Consider the following 21841-nt stretch of genomic DNA (forward strand, 5'->3'; position numbering starts at 1 on the left):
TTATGGCTAAGTCATAAATATCCCAGATATTATAAGGTCTGGGAACTCTCTTCAATACCTATCTCTCCAGTTATGGAGACACAGAGAGGGGGTTCTTTGTAGTTGTATACAGAATGCTACATGAGACAATGTATTAACTTTTATAGATTTATTAAAGAATTTAACATGCAATACACTTCTACGTGGATAAGTATATCACAATATCAAATATTACTAAAAGATGTAACATATAATCTTATTTCTAGCATCGAATACAAAGGTTTAACCTTGCTAATATTACAGCAAAATACCTTAGAATATCCAGAATATCCCTCAAAATTTAAAGTGAACTTTTTACCTTAAATTCCCCTTAGTTGAGAAGCATTGTTTGAGGATTCAACACTTCTATTAATTGCTTCAAAACCTTTCATGTTTTTACTGTTTCCGAAGTGTCATCTGACTTTTAGCATATAGATGTGACCTTCCTGTGTGTGTTTATCTTCCTTTTAAAATCCATGTCTTTAATTACCATCTCCACTTAATGTTTTACCGAAATTCCTTTGCTTTTGAAGTTGTGAGCATTTATCTGGTCAAAATGTTTATAATTGTGTTTACTTAACCTCTTGTTCCTGTGAGTCCATTCCATTTATTATTTAATTATCTATAATTGCCCTTTCATGGCACCCCAAAGCAACCTCCGGAGCTGACCTGTCTGCACAAACCAATTAAGTTTATTGCTACCTCTTACTGACAGGATATTTCAATGTGTATGTTTATCTTCTAAGCCCCTGACAACAGAGACACAAATGGATTTCCCAACTTGCTTCCGATTCATAACAGGGACCTTGAAATTTTTTAACTCGACCTTCTTAAAGGGGAATCTCAGTGAGTTTTGAAAACCTGACCATTTATTCAATCTTTAATTCTAAAAGGTATAATATTTTAATTATTTCTAAATTTTACTTATTTAAGCCTATTATACCTATATTCCATCACATCTCCACTGCCATCCCTGGCTGTACCACCTGCTTCTGCTCACTTATGATGTGTGGCTCACCATGTTGCAATGTAGTTACCCACCTTGGAGGCCCCACTGAGGTGTGTGTATCAGACCTGGTGGAGAGTGCGCATGAGTCATGTGATGGTGCTACCTCAGAGTGTGAGACCTTCTCTGAGGATTCCTCGGCCTCTTACAGCTCTAGCTCCTGCATCACACTTGAAGGATCTGTGGAAAATGAAAGACATAAATTAGAACTGACAAAGTGAAAGGGTTCAAAGTCAACGTTGTGCAGATGATAATATTTCAGTTACTGGTGACATCAGTTCAATCAAGTGATTGCTGTGTGCCACATGGTTGTGTGATATCTAATTCTGTCATCTGGTTTTTGGGAGAATACCATCTCTCCATCGCTAATGGCCATACACTCTGCCACTGTGCTAATCTCCATAAGCATCTCCTCCACAGTGGTCAGGTAACTAAGGGAGGACCACCCCTGGTGTTCTGTGCTGTCTGCAAGAAGAGAAAGCAGAGAGCTATGAGTGTGAGCAATGAACTGTTTTGAGACGATGAAGGACAACATTTATGAAGGGTGGCTGTGAGGGACAGGTGTGAGGGGTCAAGAAGATGAGGGTGAGTGTCAGTGCTAGCTATTCAAATGGGGATGTGAGGACATACCGAGACATACCAGGTGGAGCTGAAAGGTATGTTGTTTTGAGGAGTGCTGTGCTGGAGAATGTTGGGTAAGTCATAGTGTGGGAGTTGGTACTTGAATGTAGAATGCCACTCACCTTTTCTGCTCTGATGAGGTCATTGAACCATCTTCAGCTTCTATCCATGTGCAAGGTATCACATTCCTGCTGCTAACCTCCGGGGCCACTTCCAGCCACTCCTGCTTGGCTTCAGAGGCTGGTCCCTTCCTCCCATCCTCTGGGAAGAGTGTTTCTCTGCAGGTCGTTGTTGCCCACAGCATGACCTCCAGACTTCCCACATTGAAACTCTGTCAATGCGCTTGCTCTCTCTGCCCTGGCAATTTTATAATGGATCTGTTCTGAACCCTGCTGGGGCCCTGTAAATAGAGAGCCTTTAACTGTTATGTGTGGGTTGTCATCACACTTGCCCACTTCAATAGGTCAGGAAACCCAGAATTGGAATGTTAATGCCGTGACTGAGCTAAAAAGCCACTTCAAAATCTACTCCACTAACCTTTGTGTTCCTGACATGTTGCCGGCCTCCTGCTGCAAGTGGGTCTAAATTCTGCTCATTGCATATTATTTTTATATAATGCTTTCAAATTGGCCCTGAAATGTCATGGTGGTTCTCTTGAGTTTCTGTTGTAACCAGCAAAATCCCCTGAGAATTAGCAGTGAACTGGTATAACCAAGTTATGTCAGATTTCTGCCATTTGCTTGGGAGTTCTATTAGTCTCTAACCAGAATTACGAAGGCTACTGGGAGAACTCGTCAGCCACATGTAACTTTAAGGACATTATTAACAATAAAATAACAAAATTCAAACAATTTGGGAAGTGAAGCAATAGATTTTGATGCAGCAAAGAAGTTTTGTTGCAGTACAGGGTGAGGATTTGAGACATGTAAGCAGGAAAAATTCTGAGTACATTGAGAAACCAGATCCAACCTGCTGACCTCCAGGCTTTACCAAGGCACGACAAGGGGCAGGCAGTCAACCTACTCCTCAGAGGCAGGTTGGCATTTTAAATATTTGAACAAGACTGGCAATCTCTGATTTAACCGGGTTTTCAGAATTTACAGTGGCTGGCAAGGTAGCAAGGCAAAGAAACTATCAAGGAGAAGGCAAGTGCCTTCACAGCACTGCTTGTGGGCCAAGAGGAGCAGACGTTCTTTCCCATGGCCCTCCAAGGTCCCGTCCATCAGAACCCCACCCACCCGGGTCTGGAATAGTACCTACCTGTTTTGAGGCCTACGCAGAAGTGCTTCTCACCCAAATGTAAGCCAAGTCTGTCAATCAGGCTGACTTCCAGACGGGGAACCATTCAGGGATAAAAGACACGTGATGCAGGGGTAAAACTGTACAGCATGTGGAGCAACCCAGACTTCAGGGTTTTCTGTCCAAATACCCCCACCTGCCTATGTAACCTGCCCCAGTAAATATCCAGACCTATGATTCTTTTAAAGACAGGAAGGATGGAATTAGGGACTGACAAATTTACATAGGCAGTTCCCATTGTAAATGTAAATATAGGAAACAATTATGGAAAAAGGTTGTTGGAGAAGTGTAACTAAAACACAACAGCAAGTAAGTTTTGTAATTATTTTTTGGAATAATGCCAGTTTCAAAATTTGCACATAAGTTTAACAAATGGCTAATTCAGTTCTGGTTATGAACTAAAATTTTAATTCAGTCAATTGTTCTGGGATTAACAAATCAAATTTCAGTTTCTGAATTTTAAATGGCGTACACCACTAAAGTCATAATCAGACCAAGATCTGTTCTTGTCAAGTATTATGATTCAATTTTCCTTTAAATTGGCATAAGACATTTAGCACTAATTGACCCACCAGGATTAAAATAATGGGCTTTAATTTGCTATAACAAGGTATCTAACAACATGTGCCGTTAATTAGACTTTTTGTTGCACATTTAGGATTTTATTTTGCATTTTTTACATAATAATTTGCTGAAAGTATGAACTGATAACAGAGCTGCGAGGGAAACAAGGGGGCAATTTTGATCCCACTCAATGAGTGAGACACGGGTGGATCAGGTGGACTGCTGATTTTACATCTTGCTCAATGGCGGCAATTTTCACCCACCCCACCAGTTGGGAAACTGATTGGGTTGGGTGCAATGTTGGTTTTACACCCTGCTCATTTTTACTCTCCATTGAAGTTAGCAAGTAACATTGGGAGGGTATAAAATCAGCATTCCATCTGATCCTGTGGGTTTTCCATCCGGCAAATTAGTTTAAAATTGCCCCCAAATCGTCTGGACTCTGCGTGAACAGGGCCAGGCAACAAAGTATTCCCTTAACCCTTAGATTGAAAGATTGTAAAATAAATAGTGCAAGGACTGAGAAGGAAGTGTAAATTAGAGTGGTTGAATTCAATGTCAAATTAGGTACAGAAAGAGAATGGAATTCAAATTGAATTCAATCCGGAGAAGTGTAATACATTTGGGGAGGGTAAACAAAGCAAGGGAATACACAATAAACAGGAGGATATTGAGACGGGTAGAAGAAGTGAGAGACCTTGGAGTGTATGTCCAAAGATCCCTGAAGGTGGCAGGACAGGTAGATAAAGTGGTGAAGAAGGCATATGGAATGTTTTCCATTATTGGCCGAGGCCTAGAAGACAAAAGCAGGGATGTAATGCTAGAACTGTGTAAAACATTGGCTAGGCCACAGCTGGAGTATTGCATACAGTTCTGATCATCACATTACAGGAAGCACATAATTGTTCTGGAGAGAGTACAGAGGAGATTAACAAGAATGTTGCCAGGGCTTGAAAGTTTCAGTTATGAGGAAAGATTGGATCGGCCAGGGTTGTTTTCCTTAGAACAGAGGAGGCTGAGAAGTGACTTAATTGAGGTGTACAAAATTATGAGGGGCCTAGATAGAGCAGGCAGGAAGGACCTGTTTCTCCTAGCGGAGAGGCCAATTACCAGGGGACACAGATTTAAGGTGATTGGTAGAAGGGTTAGAGGAGACATAAGGAAAATGTTTTCACCCAGAGGGTGATGGGGGTCTGGAATTCACTGCCCAGATTGGTGGTGGAGGCAGAAACCCTCAACTCATTAAAAAGGTACCTGGATGTGCACCTGAAGTGCTGTAACCGGCAAGGCTATGTATCAGGTGATGGAAGGTGGGATTAGATTGGGCGGCGCAGACACAATGGGCTGGATGGCCTCTTTCTGTACCATTATGTTTCTATGTTTCCATAGTCCTAAGAGAAATAATAGAGGGAAAGAAAGTTTTGATTAAGTGAGGGAAAAAAATGAGACAGGAAGGAAAAGTAAAAAAAAAGTTACATTTTTAACATCTCCAGCAACAATTAAAGCCTGAAGGAATTAGTCTGTACACTTGTAAAAGACAATTTTCAATGCCAGAAAGGTTGACTTGCAATAATTAACACTTATGATATCATTAACATGGTTCTTAGAGTTGAACTGATAAGACTTAACTTTCTGTGGTGAATTTAGTTCGCATCTACCATGGAAATACAATGATTTCATAGCAATCAATGCATTTTTATAGGGAACCAGACTGTGAGATGTCATTTCAGTAAAGATATTGGAGGAGTGGCAAAACTTGGACAGCAGCTTTTGGATATCAACCCTTAACTGCACAGCTGCACCACTCATACATAAATAATGGCAAGCGCTATTAGCCTCACCATTAATTTGACAGTAAATTCTGGCACAATGCAATTCAGATGTTTGTCTTCAGGTGGATATCAGCTCTAATCTGATTTCTCCTGCATTAACCCAACCTGATCTCTGGTGTAAATAGCACTCAATTGAACGTTTGTAGCACATTAGTGCAATGATTCACAATTCCAGGTGCAACCTCAGATGGTCTCAGGGTGACTCTAGTAGCAGAAGACTTGCAGGGGACCAAGAAGAGACAGGCCAAGGTGAAGGTAAAGGGAAAGCTAGGCGCAAGCATCACTTTGTAGCAAGTGTTCTGAACAACTGAGCCCTTAACATCCTCTTTGATGGCTATTGGAATGGAGGTGGTGCGGCATGAATTGTGAGAAGTGATTTGCCTTGTGTGCCATCCCACAGAATGCTTGTAAAGAGAAGCAGGGAAGTTACAGGCTATTGCTCACTGTTATTGACCTTCCATGTGCAAAGGCCTCTTGTTATCTGGCAGCCTTAACTGTCATAATGGCAGATACAACAGTTCAACATCTGTCTCTCTGGTGATCCAACCCAGAAGAAGACAGGTCCCTAAAGTTGTGTCAGAGGTTTTCTGGGACCTGTAGAAAAGGTTCTTGTCATATTAGTTCAAGAATGGTATTGTCATGCAGACCCCCACCTACCAAGAATGAGGCATATTAATTTCATCATATGAACACTGATTTTAAACTGTTGCTGGAGGAAGAAATGATTTGTTAAAGAGATCACCAGACCTTTGACTGCAGGACATTTGCATACCAAGAGACAGCGCTTGTGGAGACAAAACACTACTTCCTGAATCCAATTAACCCAAATGGATTTTGATCACCAGACATTGAAGGTGTAAGGAAGTGCATTCCAGGGACTGCTAAGATAATACAATCCACAAATCTTGCTGGCGACACTGTTCCAAATAAGGAGCTAGTCACATGACTAACCTGCTCTGCAACCTAGGGTTTTTGAATTGTGCCACACAGAAAGGAACAGAAGGAGTTTGCAACTGAAGCTGGAACCGCAAGCCTCTCTTCTGGCTGTCTCTCTCCCTCTCGCCTTCTCCTAAGCTATCGGTCTCACGGAAGACACGTAAAACTCAAGAGAGAAGACTCCGACATCGAAACAAGTTGAAGTGTGAACTGGGCCCCGACGAACGGCAGGATTTATTGGCAACCAAAGACTCCACATTGAACTTGCAGGACTGTAATTATAATCCCGATATTGCCTCAAACTTTCCCCCTTATTCTTTTCTACTTCTTCTGTCTCTATCTGCGTGTGTGCTTATTGCGTATACATGCTAGCGTGGTCGCATCCCATATTCATAGTAGTTGTTTGGATTAGAGTTGAAGATTAATAAACTTCCACCTTTCTTGTTTAAATCTAAGGAAACCTGTCTGATTTATTTGCCTTACAATTGGAGCAGGGAATAAGGATTCACTGAGGTGGAGCTAAAAACTGTTTCTAAAATTAAAACCTGTTATTGTTAAACCAGGCAAAGTCTGAGAGGGAACCCCTAGATCCCTTCTCAACTGGTTGTAACAGAAATTTGGGGACTAGTGTCCAGGATTTGACCCACAGACAAACAAGAAATTGGAAGTGGGAAGTAAAATTGTTCCCCAGCAAAAAAAGAGAAAATATTTCGATACAGGTTTTCTTGCGGTTGTGTGTGATTGAATACCAACATGTCTGCGACTGAAGCTAGTAACTCCAAAAGCCAGGGTAAAGTAACTTGGGATAAATTAAAAGCATGGTCTATGGAGGAGTTGAGGAAAATGGCTAAACAATGTGGGATCACAGTGCGTGGCAAGGCTCGGAAGTCTGATTTCCTAAGACGAGTAGCCAACCATTTTTCCCTTGAATCTGAAGAAGCAGAAGCAGGGTTAGAAGTAGACCCAGACAGGGTCTTGCTGGCAAAGATACAATTGGAACAAAAGAAACTTGAATTCGAAGACAGGGAAAGAGAAGGAGAGAGAGAGAGAGAGTGGAGAAAGAAAGAGAGAGACAGGAGAAAGAGAAAGAGAGACAGGTGAGAGAGAAAGAAAGAACCTTCCCAGAAGGAATGTGAAGAAAAAGAGGGAAAGGAGAGAGAGCAAGCAAGACAGAAAAGAGAAAGAGAAAGAACCTTCCAGAAAGAATGCAAAGAGAGAGAATTGATGCGACTTGAGTTAACTAGGGGGTGACAGAGTAACCCCAGTGAAAGCATGGTCAATATGGAGGAGCTGGGTACAGAATTGTTAATACTCTCCTAACTGATCCCAAAATTCAATGAGAGAGACCTGGAAGCATTTTTTGTGTCTTTTGAAAAACTGGCAAGGCAGTTAAAGTAGCCAGCTGTGGCTTGGACTCTGTTGTTACAGAGCAAATTAGTAGGAAAAGCCCATGAGGTTTATTCCATGTTGCCAAGTGAGAGTTCATCAGCTTATGAACTGACAAAAAAGGCTATCCTCGGGGCACATGAGTTAGTACTGGAAGCCTATCGCCAAAAGTTTAGAACCCTCAAGAAGCAAGCCAATCAAACTTACCTGGAGTTTGAGAGAAATAAGCAGCTGGCTTTTGACCAGTGGCTGAGGGCTCTTAAAGTGCAGCTCAGCTATGAAAATCTCAGAAAAGTAATTTTACTGGAAAAATTTAAACACTCTCTCCCACTCTCCATAAAGACACATGTAGAAGAACAAAAGGCTCACTGAGCTCGGCAGGCAGCAGTTCTGGCTGATGAGTTTGCTCTCATTTGTAAGTTGGTTTCCCAGGGAAAAACCTTTCCTAATCACCCTCACAAACCTGAAAAGGACAAAGGCTGGGAAGGTGGGTTGTTGATTAAATAATTTACCTGGCTGATTTTTTTTTCCCACCCGGTATGGCCCACTGAACTGGGGTTTCAGGGGTTCGCCCCGAATCAGGAGTAATACCAATCCAGGGTCCCCAGGCTTAAGAGTTCTGGCTTTGGCCTGTTTATCTCCTTGCCTTTTCATAGCTGCCTGGGATGCCTTGATGTGCACCTGAGCCACTGTGAGGCTCACAAGCCACTCTTGTGAGCCGCTTCCAGAAAGTGGAAATGTAATCCAACATGGGTGATTCATCCCCATGCCTCAAAAACCTTTCTTTGATTAGTTTAAGGGGGTCTCTCACCTCATGTCCATAAACTAGTTCAATGGAGCTAAAGACTCATTTGGAGCCACGGGACCCACAGAAGATGCGTATACTTCAAGAGAGAAAAGACATCAACGATCAGCAGGATTTACTGGCAACCAAAGACTTCACTTTGAACTTCCAGGACTGTAATTATAATCCCAATATTGCCTCAAACTTTTCTTTTCTACTTTCTCTGTCTATATCTGCGTGTGTGCTTATCGCGTTTGCCTGCTAGCGTGGTCGCATCGCATATTCTTAGTCGTTACCCGGATTAGAGTTTAAGATTAATAAACTTCCACCTTTCTTGTTTAAATCTAAGGAAACCTGTCTGATTTCTTTGCCTTACAATTGGATAAGGATTTGCTGAGGGTGGAGCTAAAAATGTGGTGTTTCTAAAATTAAACCATGTTACGATTAAACCAGGCAAAGGCTGAGAGGGAACCCCTAGACCCCTTCTCACCTGGCCATAACAATGTCCATTGTCTTTACATTCTGTTAAGGGTGAGGCGGGGAATACAAGTAAGCTTTATTCTGTATTCTGTTGATGCCCCACTTTGTCCTTTCCATCATCCAAGAATAACCACATGGTGGTTGTCTCTCAGTTGGAATTCAAGTTAATAAATCTTCTGCCTCCACCCACTTCACTGACTTTGCAGATACAACTAAGAATGAGACTTGCAGAAAAGCAAAAATTGTTTTTGATGACCATACCTGAGGTGAGTTCCTTGCTACTTTGAATCTTATTCAGATCTCCAGTCTCAGAAGTTCTACAATCCATTGTTTCTGAATGTGAACAGAAATTGTCATTAGTGGAGGTTGGCGGGGGGTGGGGGTGGGGAGTCTGGGGGGATGGGTGGTGGTGGCAATAATCACAGAATGGCCTTCCTGAGTCCATGATGTAATCCATCACTCATTTGAATTTAATCAGGACATTTTTGACTGTTTCAGATGGGTGATCTCTCTGGGTGAGAAATCCCCACCAAAATGATGCCAGATGTCTGTGTATCCCAAACCAAATGTTAAGCACACCAAAATTAGTTCACATTAAAGCACTGACAATGAACAGGGAGATAATACTTTAATCTCAAAAATAGGCTGGAATGGGACCCAGATCTCTGAGGTAAAGAAAGCAAGATACTGAGTGTCCCATTCAAACCCTTTGTATCCTTGTCAATTACATTTGAAAATGTAGCTGCTTGTACAAAGAAAAGTCACACTTTCATAGAGAAAGGATTAATTTTAAACACAACAGTTCGCGTCTTAATTATAAGTAAGTGTGCCTGTATTTAATGCTAGTTTCTTCAGCTGATATTCAAAAAGCAAATTAAACTGGAGGAATCTGATAGGATAAAGGAAGCTCTAATACATGCTGGATCAGATAGTTACAATGAGGATTAAAAATAAATGTTAATAGTCCTCAAATCTTAAGTTCTTAACAGCTACAACACTGGCAACTACCCTTCAATGTGGAAAATTGCCCAGGTATATCCTGTCCACAAAAAGCAGGACTAATCCTTTCTGGCCAATTACCACCCTATCAGCCATCAGCAAAGTGATGGAAGGTGTCGTCGACAGTGCAATCAAGTGGCACTTACTCAGCATCAATCTGTTCACCGTTGCTCAGTTTGGGGTCCGCTTGGGCCACTCACCTTCAGACCTCATTACAGCCTTGGTCCAATCATGGACAAAAGAGCTGATTTCTATAGGAAATGTGAGAGTGTCTTCCCTTGACATCATTTGATCAAGTGTGGCATCGAGGAGTCCTGGTAAAATTGAAGTCAATAGGAATCAGAGGAAAACTCTCCACTGGTTGGAGTCATACTTAACACAAAGGAAGATGGTAGTAGTTGTTGAAGACCAATCATCTAAGCCCGAGGACATTGCTGAAGGAGTTCCTCAGAGTACTGTCCTAGGCCCAATCATTTTCGTTCAGCTGCTTCATCAATGACTTTCTCTCTAAAATAAGGTCGAAAGTGAGGATGTTCACTGATGATTGCACAGTGTTCAGTACCATTCGCAATTCCTCAAATACTGAACCAGTCTATGCTTGCACACAGCAAGACTTGGACAACATTTAGGCTTGGGCTGATAAGTGGCAAGTAACATTCACACCCCACAAGTGCCAGGCAATGACCATCTCTAACAAGAGTATTTCTAACCATCTCCCCTTGACATTCAATGACACCATCCATCCCCCACCATCAACACCCTGGGGGTTACCATTGACCAGAAACTTAACTCAACCAGCCATATAAACACTGTGGCTACAAGAGCAGATCAGAAGCTGGGAATTCTGCAGTGATTAACTCACCTCCTGACTTTCCAAAGCCTGTTCAGCACCTACAAGGCATAAGTCAGGAGTGTGATGGAATAATCTCCACTTGCCTGGATGAGTGCAGCTCCAACAACACTAAATAAGCTCGACACCATTCAAGACAAAGCAGCCTGCTTGATCGGCCCATCCACCACCTTAAACCTTCACTCCCTCCACCACTGGTGCACAGTGACAGCAGTGTGTACCATCTAGAAGAAGCAGTGCAGCAACTTGCCAAGGTTCCTTCGACAGCACCTTCCAAATCCATGACCTCTACCACCTAGAAGAATAAGGGCAGCAGACGTATGGAAACACGACCACTTGCAAATTCCCCTCCAAGACACACATTACTGAGTCAAAATTCTGGAACTTCCTCGCTAACAGCACTGTGAATGTTCTCATACCAGATGGACTGCAGCAGTTCAAGAAGGCAGCTCACCATTACCTTCTCAAGGGCAATTAGGGAAGGGCAATAAAATGCTGGCTTTGCTAGCGATGCTCGAATCCCATAAAGGAATTTAAAAAAACTCCCTGGGCAAGTTTGAACTTTCCTCTTATATTAATTCACAATTTCTGTCCAACCCAGAGTTTAAACTGCTATTTTTATGTTCTCCTATTATACAGCACTTTACAGTAACTCACCATTTGTTATGTATTTCAGCAGTTTGAAAATATCAGGAATTATTTTTATCAGATCCTGTAGAAAGTCCCACACAGTGGCTTAAAAAGTACTTTTTTTTTGCTTAGAAGCAGGAAAGTTTTGTTCTGCACTAAGCAGTCTAGTTTATTGACGTAATTGCTTTTGTTGTGTGCTCTACAGTCAAATGACTGAGGCCAAAGATTATGTTTTTTCTTTCCAGGCTTCGGCAATAGACAAATTATTCCAGCCCTGGTCTGTTTTCTGGTACGTACAAAGCCATTTTTTATTCAAGATTAGTTCCCTGTGCTTTAACCACTTCACATTGCCTATGGTTTTCCCTCATTTAATTTGCTGAAATTTAAACAGGGGCTATATATATTTGAGATTGAACAGCTGGAAGACTGGAAGAATGAAAGGACTTGCATCCCATGAGTACTGGCTAGATTCAAACTAAGGTCCTTGAATGCAAAGACGTTTTAATCTGTGTTGTGAATGAGTTTTCCTTGAGGCCATTTTTTAAATGGTCACTTGTCTTGTGAGGGATGATGCTGATGTAATTGCGTGAGGAACAAACTATATATTGAAGTTAATCCAGGCTTTTAGAACATCTCAGGTGTATCCATTTATACTGTTGTTAGTGCAGTCAAAAATACTGGCCTCTATTTTAAAATTCTCATCAAATTCCTCATGGCCTGTCCCTGCCTCTCTCGGTAACCTCAATCTGTGTTGCTCCAATTCTGATCTCATGTCCATCCCCAATTTCCTTTACCCATCCATTGGTGGCTTTGCTCTCAGTTATCTAGGCTCTAAACTGTGGAATTCCCTCCCTAAACCTCTAATGGATATCTGATGTGAAGATTGTGGGTTCAAGTGCCATTCCAGGATTTGAGCATAAAAATCAAGGCTGATACTGTGGTGCAGTACTGAGGGAGTGCTGCACTGTCAGAGGTGCCTTCTTTTGGCTAAGACATTAAACCAATGCCCCATCTGCCCTCTCAGACAGATGCAAATGTTTCCATGGCACAATTTTGAAGAGCAGGGTAGTTATCCCTGGTGTCCTGGCCAATATTCCTCGATCAACATCATAAAAACAGATTATCTGGTTACTATCACATTGCTATTTGTGGGAGTTTGCTGTGCACAAATTTACTGCCGCATTTCATACATTCCAACAGTGACTACACTTCAAAAGTACTTCATTGGCTGCAAAGCACTTTGGGATGTCCTGTGGTCATGAAAGGCGCTATATGAATGCAAGTCTTTCTGTCTTTTTCTGCTACTCTACATCTGTCTCCTTCTTTAAGATGCTTCTTGAAACCTGCCTTATTTACTTGACTTAATACCTCCTTATGTGGTTTGGTGTCAAATTTTATCTGGTAATGCTCCTGTGAGCTACCTTGGGACATTTTAGTGTGTTAAAGATGCTATATAAATGGAATTCATTGTTGCTGATATTTCGCTCCAATGCTAATGGGGAAGACTCAGTTTCCAGGTGCAAAGAAGAGGAAAATGGGACACAGACTTGTGAAATTGGGCCTCCACCCTCTTTATTCCAGCCTGGGATTCCCAGGGCTTCCCCCAAATGTGTGAAGAGGGGCATGGATGAAGCAACTCTACCTACAACCTGCACACGCTATGGGCAGGTATGTAATTAAGACTGATGAGAATATGCTCAGTCCCTTTTCCTGAAGTTTCCAGGAAAGTTGTCCAGACAAAAGAACCCAGAAGAAACTGCCTTTGACCTTTCACCTGGATGGCCCTCAGGTCAAAGAATCTGAGGGCAGCAGACATCAAGGGGAAGAAAGTCCAAACAGATAAGTCGTCTTTTTTTTAATCAGGACTCAATGGGCCCATGGGTTCAGATGGCTGACTTTTTGCCCCCAGATTCTGAGTAAAAGCCCCTGTGACAGATATGGGAGGCAGGGGCATGTTGAGATCGTGCAAGTGGCCTGAACCCACAGATCTAGGTGGGATCAGGTCATGTCCTGTGCATTTTGGATGTGCTGCATCTGACTAGTGTATAGTTGTGAGAGAATGTGGTAATATCTAAGGGCTATCAGCCATTTAATGGAAAGAAACATATTTTTCTAGTACATTGTCGCATTTTACATCGAGTTGGTGAACTTAGCCATTGCCTTTGTCCGAACACAGTATGCTTGATTGGGTGGCGAGCATGTAGAAGGAACACACTGGTCTGGATTCTCTGGAACTGATGGTTGAACACTTGTTGTAATGGATAAAATAGGAAGCCTCACCCATGATTTTCCAGTAGTCCACAGTTTACCCATGAATGGCAGTCTCCAGACTGATACTCTGCTCTTAAAGTTCTAGTCATTTATTTCATCAGCATGAAGCACATCATATCTTCATGATATTCATGGCCTTGGAGGAAATTGCAGTGTCCAGCTAAACCTGGTTCATCACTCTTTGTCGATATCAATCGAGTAACTAGCCTTCCTCAACCCTCTCTGCTTCTTGATGCCCTTTGTTGTGAAACCTATGTAAAGCATCTTCATCATTTCCTAACAAAGTGATTCTTCATGTTTTAAGGACAGATCTGAAGTAACCTAACTTTAGTCCATTTCAGATTCAAAACAATATTCAACCTCTACGTCTTTATATTACTAACTTAGAAACTCTTGCCACTTTGTACATGTGCAGTAAGTTAGTTGAGCAACAGAGGTTATCTGGCAATCGGAACCTCCTAATGCCCATTTTTAAACCATGCATTTACCAAGTTGTGTAAAGTTTACACGCTTTGTCATAGAGTTATGGATTCATAATAACACAGGACACCATTCGGCTCATCGAGTCGATGTCACCTCTCTGTAGAGCAATCCAATCAGTTCCAATTCCCCGGCTCTATGCTCATAGCCCGATAAATTTATTTCCCTCAAGTGCCCATCCAAGTTTCTTTTGAAATTGTTCATTGGCTCGGCTGCCACCAAATTTGCAGGATTTGAAGATGTTCCTCAGCTCATCAGCTCTTTCCTCCCTGGCTTCCTTTAACAACCTGGGATACAATCCATCCGGCCCTGGTGATTTATCCACTTTCAAGGATGTCACACCCTCTAGTATTTCCTCTCTCATTATGATTGTTACAGAAATACCTATTTGTCCTCTAACTATGAAATCTCCCATAATGACTGTACTTCCACTCTTTGCTGTTCCCTTCTGTGCAGTCCCTTGCCCATTGGTTCCATCATCTGGACTTTGTTGAGTCATGATCCAGTGCCAGTCACATGATAGTCACATGTCCATTCATTGTGGTTGGGCAGTTGTGTATGTCAGCATACTAACAAGGTAAGATGCTCTACTTGTCCTTAAAAAGTAATTTTACAGACAGTGGTAAATACTTGGCAGCGAGCACAGGACAGTAAAATAATTAAGGATTGAAGTGTGAAAGAGTGAAAGTTGTCAGATTTATGACAGTTATCTGACTCTCCAAGGCTAGTTGGAGCCTTGATAAAACTCACTGGTATCATTTGTTTTAATAATATGAGTTAAATTTTATGTGAGAATTTTATTGTGTTTTAGTCCATTTTTGCACAAGCATGGGCTGGTACTTCCATGTACTTGATAGCAGTGATCACACAAGAGGATCATCAACAGCAGGCTTCACTTAAAATGTGATTAGCAAAACAATATGCTCTTGGTATGTCAAGTGGCATTCTGAATTTATCAGGATTTACACGTGATCTCTGTGCATATGGGCTCATGATACAAATATATCCATCCGTTAACTACAAGCAGTTTTGATGGAGGACTGGGGAAAGGAAAATAGCCTTGTCAAATTGTGCTTATAACACTTCTGCGAAGCACCTTGGGGCATTTTGTTACATTAAGGGCTCTATATAAATACAGGTTGTTGTTGTTGTTGTTGTGACAGTGATATGTCTCACTGATTGGTGCTGAGTAAGGTGGCATGGTACTGGAAATCTATTCATTCAATTCATATGCAAGTCATAACGGTAATGGTTATTACACATAATTCTTACTCTAGTTAAAAATGCTCTATAAACGTATGAAGTGATTTCACTTGTACTAAGGGGCATTGATAACAATTTCTGCCATCTTGACATGCACACAGAGACCTTAGCACTTTCAAAAGACAATCTTGTATAGAAACATAGTAAAATAGGAGCAGGAGTAGGCCCTTCGAGCCTGCACCGCCATTCAATACGATCATGGCTGATCATCCAAACTCAGTACCCGTTCCCACTCTCAGTCTCCCCGTATCTCTTGATCCCTTTAGCCCTAAAAACTGTATCTAACGCTTTCTTGAATATATTTAATGATTTGGCCTCAACTGCTTTCCGTGGTAGAGAACTCCACAGGTTCACCACTCTCTGGGTGAAGAAATCCCTCCTCATCTCAGTCCTAAATGGCTTACGCCTTATCCTGAGACTGTGAACCCTGGTCCTGGACACCCCCACCATCATGAACATCCTTCCTGCATCTAATCTGTTCAGTCCTTTTAGAATTTTGTAGGTTTCTATGAGATCCCCTCCCATTCTTCTAAACTCTAGCGAATGCAAGCCTAATCGACCCAATCTCTCTTCATACATCAGTCCTGCCATCCCAGGAATCAGTCTGGTGAACCTTTGCTGCACTCCCTCCATAGCAAGAACATCCTTCCTCAAATAAGGAGACCAAAACTGCACACAATACTCCACATGTGGTCTCACCAAGGCCTTGTATAATTGCAGCAAGACATCCTTGCTCCTGTAGTTGAATCCTCTCGCTATGAAGGCCAACATACCATTTGCCTTCTTAACTGCCTGCTGCACCTGCATGCTTACTTTCAGCGACTGGTGCACAAGGACACCCAAGTCTCGCTGCACCTCCCCCTTTCCCAATCTATCGCTATTCAGATAATAATCTGCCTTTCTGTTTTGCCACCAAAGTGGATAACCTCACACTTATCCACATTATACTGCATCTGCCATGTATTTGCCCACTCACTCAACCTGTCCAAATCACACTGGAGCTTCTCTGCATCCTCCTCACAGCTCACACTTCCACCCAGCTTTGTGTCATCTGCAAACTTGGATATATTACATTTAAGTCCCTTATTTATATCTTTAATATATATTCTGAATAGCTGGTGTCCTAACACTGATCCCCGCGGTACCCCACTAGTCACTGCCTGCCACTCAGAAAAATACCCGTTTATTTCTACTCTTTGTTTCCTGTTTGCCAACCAGTTCTCTATCCATGTCAGTACCTTACCCTCAATCCCATGTGCTTTAATTTTGCGTGCTAACCTCTTATGTGGAACCTTATCGAAAGCCTTCTGAAAGTCCAAATACACCACATCCACTGGTTCTCCCTTATCTATTCTACTAGTTACATCAAAAAATTCCAGTAGATTTGTCAAGCATGACTTTTCTTTCATAAATCCATATTGACCTTGTCCGATCCTTTCACTGTTTTCCAAGTGCTCTGCTGTTACATCTTTTATAATGGACTCTAGTATTTTCCTCATGACTAATGTCAGGCTAACCAGTCTATAATTCCATGTTTTCTCTCTACCTCCTTTTTTAAATAGTGGGGTTATATTAGCTACCCTCCAATCCGTTGGAACTGTTCCAGAGTCTATAAAATTTTGAAAAATGACCAGCAATGCATCTACTATTTCTAGGGCCACTTTCTTAAATACTCTGGGATGTAGATTATCAGGCCCTGGGGATTTATCAGTCTTCAATCCCATCAATTTCCCTAACACCGTTTCCCTACTAATACCGATTTCATACAGTTCCTCCTTCTCATTAAACCCTATGTTCCCCAACATTTCTGGGAGGTAATTTGTGTCCTCCTTTGTGAAGACAGAACCAAAGTATGTATTTAATTGGTCTGCCATTTCTTTGTCCCCATTATAAATCCCCCCGTTTCTGACTAAGGGACCCACATTTGTCTTCACTAATCGTTTTTCTCTTCACATATCTATAGAAGCTTTTACAGTCAGCTTTTATGTTCTCTGCAAGCTTACTCTCATACTCTATTGTCTCCTTCTTAATCAATTCCTTTGTTCTCCTTTGCTGAATTCTAAACTTCTCCCAATCCTCAGGTTTGCTGCTTGTTCTGGCCATTTTATATTTCTCCTCCTTGGATCTAATACTATCCCTAATTTCTTTTGTAAGCCACAGTTGAGCCATCCTTCCTGTTTTATTTTAGCACCAGACAGGAATGAACAATTATTGTAATTCATCCAAGTGCTTTTTAAATGTGAGCCATTGCTTATCCACTGTTGACTCTTCAAGTAACATTCCCCAATCTATCATACCCAACTCACACCTCATACCTTCATAGTTTCCTCTATCTAGATTCAGGACCCTAGTCATGGAATCAACTCTCTCACTCTCCATCTTAATGAAGAATCCTATCATGTTATGGTCACCCTTTCCCAAGGGACTCCACAAAACAAGATTGTTAACTAATCCTTTCTCATTACACAATACCCAGTCTAGGATAGCCTGTTCTCTAGTTGGTTCCTCAACACATTGGTCCAAAAAAAAAAAATCACGTAGGCACTCCAGGAATTCCTCCTCTACAGTATTATTGCTAATTTGGTTTGCTCAATCTATATGCAGATTAAAGTCACCCATAATTACAGTTGCACCCTTATTGTATGTGTCTCTAATTTCCTATTTAATGCTATCCTCTACATCATCATTGCTGTTTGGGGGTCTGTATACAGCCCCCACCAACGTTTTCTGCCCCTTGGTGTTCCTTAGCTCCACCCATACAGATTCTACATCAGGATTCTCTGAGCGAATATCCTTCCTCACTATTGTATTGATTTCCTCTTTTACTAACAATACTACTGTACCTCCTTTCCCTTTTTGCCTGTCCATCCAAAATATTGAAGGCCCTTGGATGTTCAGTTCCCATCCTTGGTCACCTTGCAGCCATCTCTCCGTAATCGTAACTATATTGTATCCATTTACATCTATTTACGCGTTTAATTCGCCTACCTTATTGCGAATACGCCGCGCATTGAGACACAATGTCTTTAGGCTTGTCTTTTTAACATTCTTCGTCACCTTAGCATTATTTCACACTATGGCCCTATTTGTTTCTTGCCCTTGATTTCTATGCCTTCCACTTTTGCCTTTTTGTTTCCTTTCTTTCGTTTCTATCCTTGTTTCCTCCTCCTCAGTCTCCCCGCTCAGGTTCCCATTCCCCTGTCATTCCAGTTTAAATCCTCCCAAACAGTACTAGCAAACACCCCTGTGAGGACATCAGTTCTGGTCCTACCTGGGTGTAACCCGTCCTGCTTGTACAGGCCCCAGAACCGGTCCTGATGTCCCAGGAATCTAAATCCTTCCCTCCTGCACCATTTCTCCAGCCACGCATTCATCTGGTCTATTCTCCCGTTCCTATACTCACTAACACATGGCACAGGAAGTAATCCTGAGATTACTACCTTTGAGGTCTTGCTTTTTAATTTAGCCCCAACTCCTTAAATTCATCTTGCAGGACCTCATCCCTTTTTCTACTTTATTTTGTCACAAGAATCAGATATCCCATCATTGTGCCAAAGTTTTTTTTTAAATTTTACATAAATAAAAACTGGCAGCTGGCCTTTTTTGCCAAGCCCAAATGATCATTCTTCATTTCGGAGCCTAGCCAATATATTGCTGACAAGTTATTTTACGTTGTGAAGCATCACAACCAAGCCTGAACTTATCTTCAAACTGACGATCACAAACAAACCCTTTCACAAATGACCTGGGTAACAATCAGACCAGCAGATTTTCCCCTCTCTTAGTCAAAGGTGTTGAGGCCAATTTTTGGAAACAGGATCAGCTATCTCAACACAGGCCTTTCTGATCTATAGCTCAGTTACTCACTACTTCAGCTAGCTGAGCTCTGAGGGAAGCCCTGATCATACACTTAAAAATTTTATTTCAGAAGATTCAACTCGAGATTGTATGAATGGATGGAATCAAGTCCCTTCCCCCAGTCTCCATCAATAATAACATACCTTGTATTCGACTGGCAGGCTGCACTATTGTAATACTCAACCCACTGACTACTTTAAGATGTTATGAAAATGCCAAGGGAGATCAAATTAAGTTTAGATCAACAAGCTGATAACAGATCCAGGTCTGAATTCATGCTGGAAAGCACAAGGTTAATTTCCAACGTTCTAGAAAATATGATTTGCTATCTTTAATGAACTAAGCATTTGGACAGGTCCCAGAAGCAATTATTAGTTGACACATGCTGCTGACTCTCAGTCTTATGTTAAATTGGTTCATTACCTCAGAGGCAAATATTTATGCACTAATTTTAGGAAAAAATATTTATTTAAAAAATGATTATACTGGATAAACATGGATTAATATAAAAGTTGTGCTATGGTACACAATTGTGGCATATATTACAGTTATTAAGTTTGATCATTGTACTTATTAAGTTTTTATTTTGATTTTTTTAAAGAAAATCACAGGGTGAAATCGGTCAATGGCAGGAACACAAACTGGATGATAGCGAATTACCATCCCTCTTTACATTTCAACCCATTTTACATGGCCCCCGGTATAGAAAGGGGGTTGTCAAATTGCTTTCAGCTCATCTTGTGCTGTTGGTATTGAAAAGTTTTACCCCTTGAACTTTAAAATGAATGAAAACAGACGGACATGTCCTTCATTTTCAAAAGCAATTACTGCTTGAAGGATCATATACTGCAAGCACAATCAGCAGGCACCCATTCTCCGCAGATATTGTATAGTATTCTGTGCATGTATAGGAAGAGAGGGAGAGTATTTTGCTTTAAAAATTAAAATAAAGAAAATTGTTAAGGATTAATTAAAATATAAACATTGTAGATCCTAGTTATAAATGATGAATGAGAAAGCAATCTTCCTCAAACAAAATTACCCCAAAATTTATCTAACTGTACTATGCCTGACCTGGGAGTGCTTGGGTCCTGATAATGGAAAGTGTTCTATTTCCCCATAAAGAGCACAAAATTCACATAACATTGAGTAAGGGTGAAATAAATTAGGAAGTCACTTGAGTGCAGTTGGCATGTTATTTCAGTTAATGAAAATGTGCCAATGCTTGTGTTAATACACTAAGCTTCCCATGTACAATTGCTGATTCAAAGGAGCTGCCAGTCAAAGATGAGAAGGAACCATATAAGTTTACAACCCAGCTGATCTGTGTCAGCTGTATGCTAGAGCAATCCAAAACTAATTCCACTGCCTTCCTCTTGCTCCACAGTCCTGTACCTTCTTCAACTTCAAATTATTTATCCAGTCTTCCCTACAACGATGAAATGGTCTGTGGCCATTCCATGCTCCAACAACACTCTGTGTAAAGAAATTTCTCTGTTGTTTCTCCTCATTTCACAATTTTAAATTGATTACTAGTCGTAACTGACTCCCCTACCAAAAGAAAGTATTTCCCTATTCACTTTGTCAAACCCCTGTTCTAATTTAAAACACCTTTATTAGATCTCCTCTTAATCTTTTCTGTTTCAGCAGAAAGAGTCCAAATACATTAAGTTTCTCCTCATAACAGCAGTTTCCTATTTCTGGCATAATCTTGATGAATTGATCTTGTATGCTCACTATAGCTTTAATGTGCTTCCTGTAATGAGGTGTCCAAAACTGCACACAGCACTCTCACTGTGGTCTGATTAATATTTTCTACAAATTTAGCATTACTGTCCCCACTACTTACACCATCCATGCTTAGCACAGGCAGCCACCTATATCAGGCAAATGGCACTAACCACTAGCACTGGAGTCAATTACAGAAGCATTGGGCAGCTTAGTGAAATATTCATACCTCAATAATTCCCATGTATTTACTGATTTAAAAAGCTCTGCTGATTTCAGGCAAATCCGGGTCTTCAAGCAGCCGTTTGCACTTTGTTAAAGTGCGACTACATCAGCAATGAGATTCATCATATTGTACAGGCAGTTGCTAAGTGGGGACTTCAGGCATTGTACATCATGCTTGTTTGTTTAAAACATGCTGGGTACGTTTGATTTTTGGTTTTACTGTTAACTGCGTAAAATGAGCAAATTGCAGAAACAATAATGCACCCATTATTAGCGATTTACTTATTTCCATTTGTTCTTTACGAACTGTAAGACCCTCTCTCTGGTCTAAAGGTTCTAACCTTTACTCTGGGTATAAATGGCACACAACAACTTGGATACTGTTCCACTAGACATGGTACACCTTTATTACACCACTAAGCAATAGTACATGATAATGCCGGTTGCTTAGTCTGTCTCGGTGGTCAATCCGCTGATGAATCTTCTGTGCGCGACATAACACTAACTGCTGCAGCAAAGATGCACCTATTTACACTCTATTCTTTAGGGATTTATATACTTGAATCTCTTGATCACTCTGTTTCTCCACATCCTTCAGTTCCTTTCTATTA

General features: G+C 41.2%; 1 protein-coding gene across 1 annotated transcript in view; it reads left to right on the plus strand.

The window, feature by feature from the left end:
• The window catches only part of LOC137368742 (trans-2,3-enoyl-CoA reductase-like), a 202532-nt gene that overhangs the window by 172143 nt on the left and 8548 nt on the right, over positions 1-21841 (plus strand). The window contains exon 8 of the mRNA XM_068028931.1: positions 11651-11694. Within this exon, the coding sequence (XP_067885032.1) occupies positions 11651-11694 (44 nt within the window). The remainder of the gene's footprint in view (positions 1-11650; positions 11695-21841) is intronic.

Source organism: Heterodontus francisci, chromosome 4 (genome assembly GCF_036365525.1).
Source record: "Heterodontus francisci isolate sHetFra1 chromosome 4, sHetFra1.hap1, whole genome shotgun sequence".
Lineage (NCBI taxonomy): Eukaryota > Metazoa > Chordata > Chondrichthyes > Heterodontiformes > Heterodontidae > Heterodontus > Heterodontus francisci.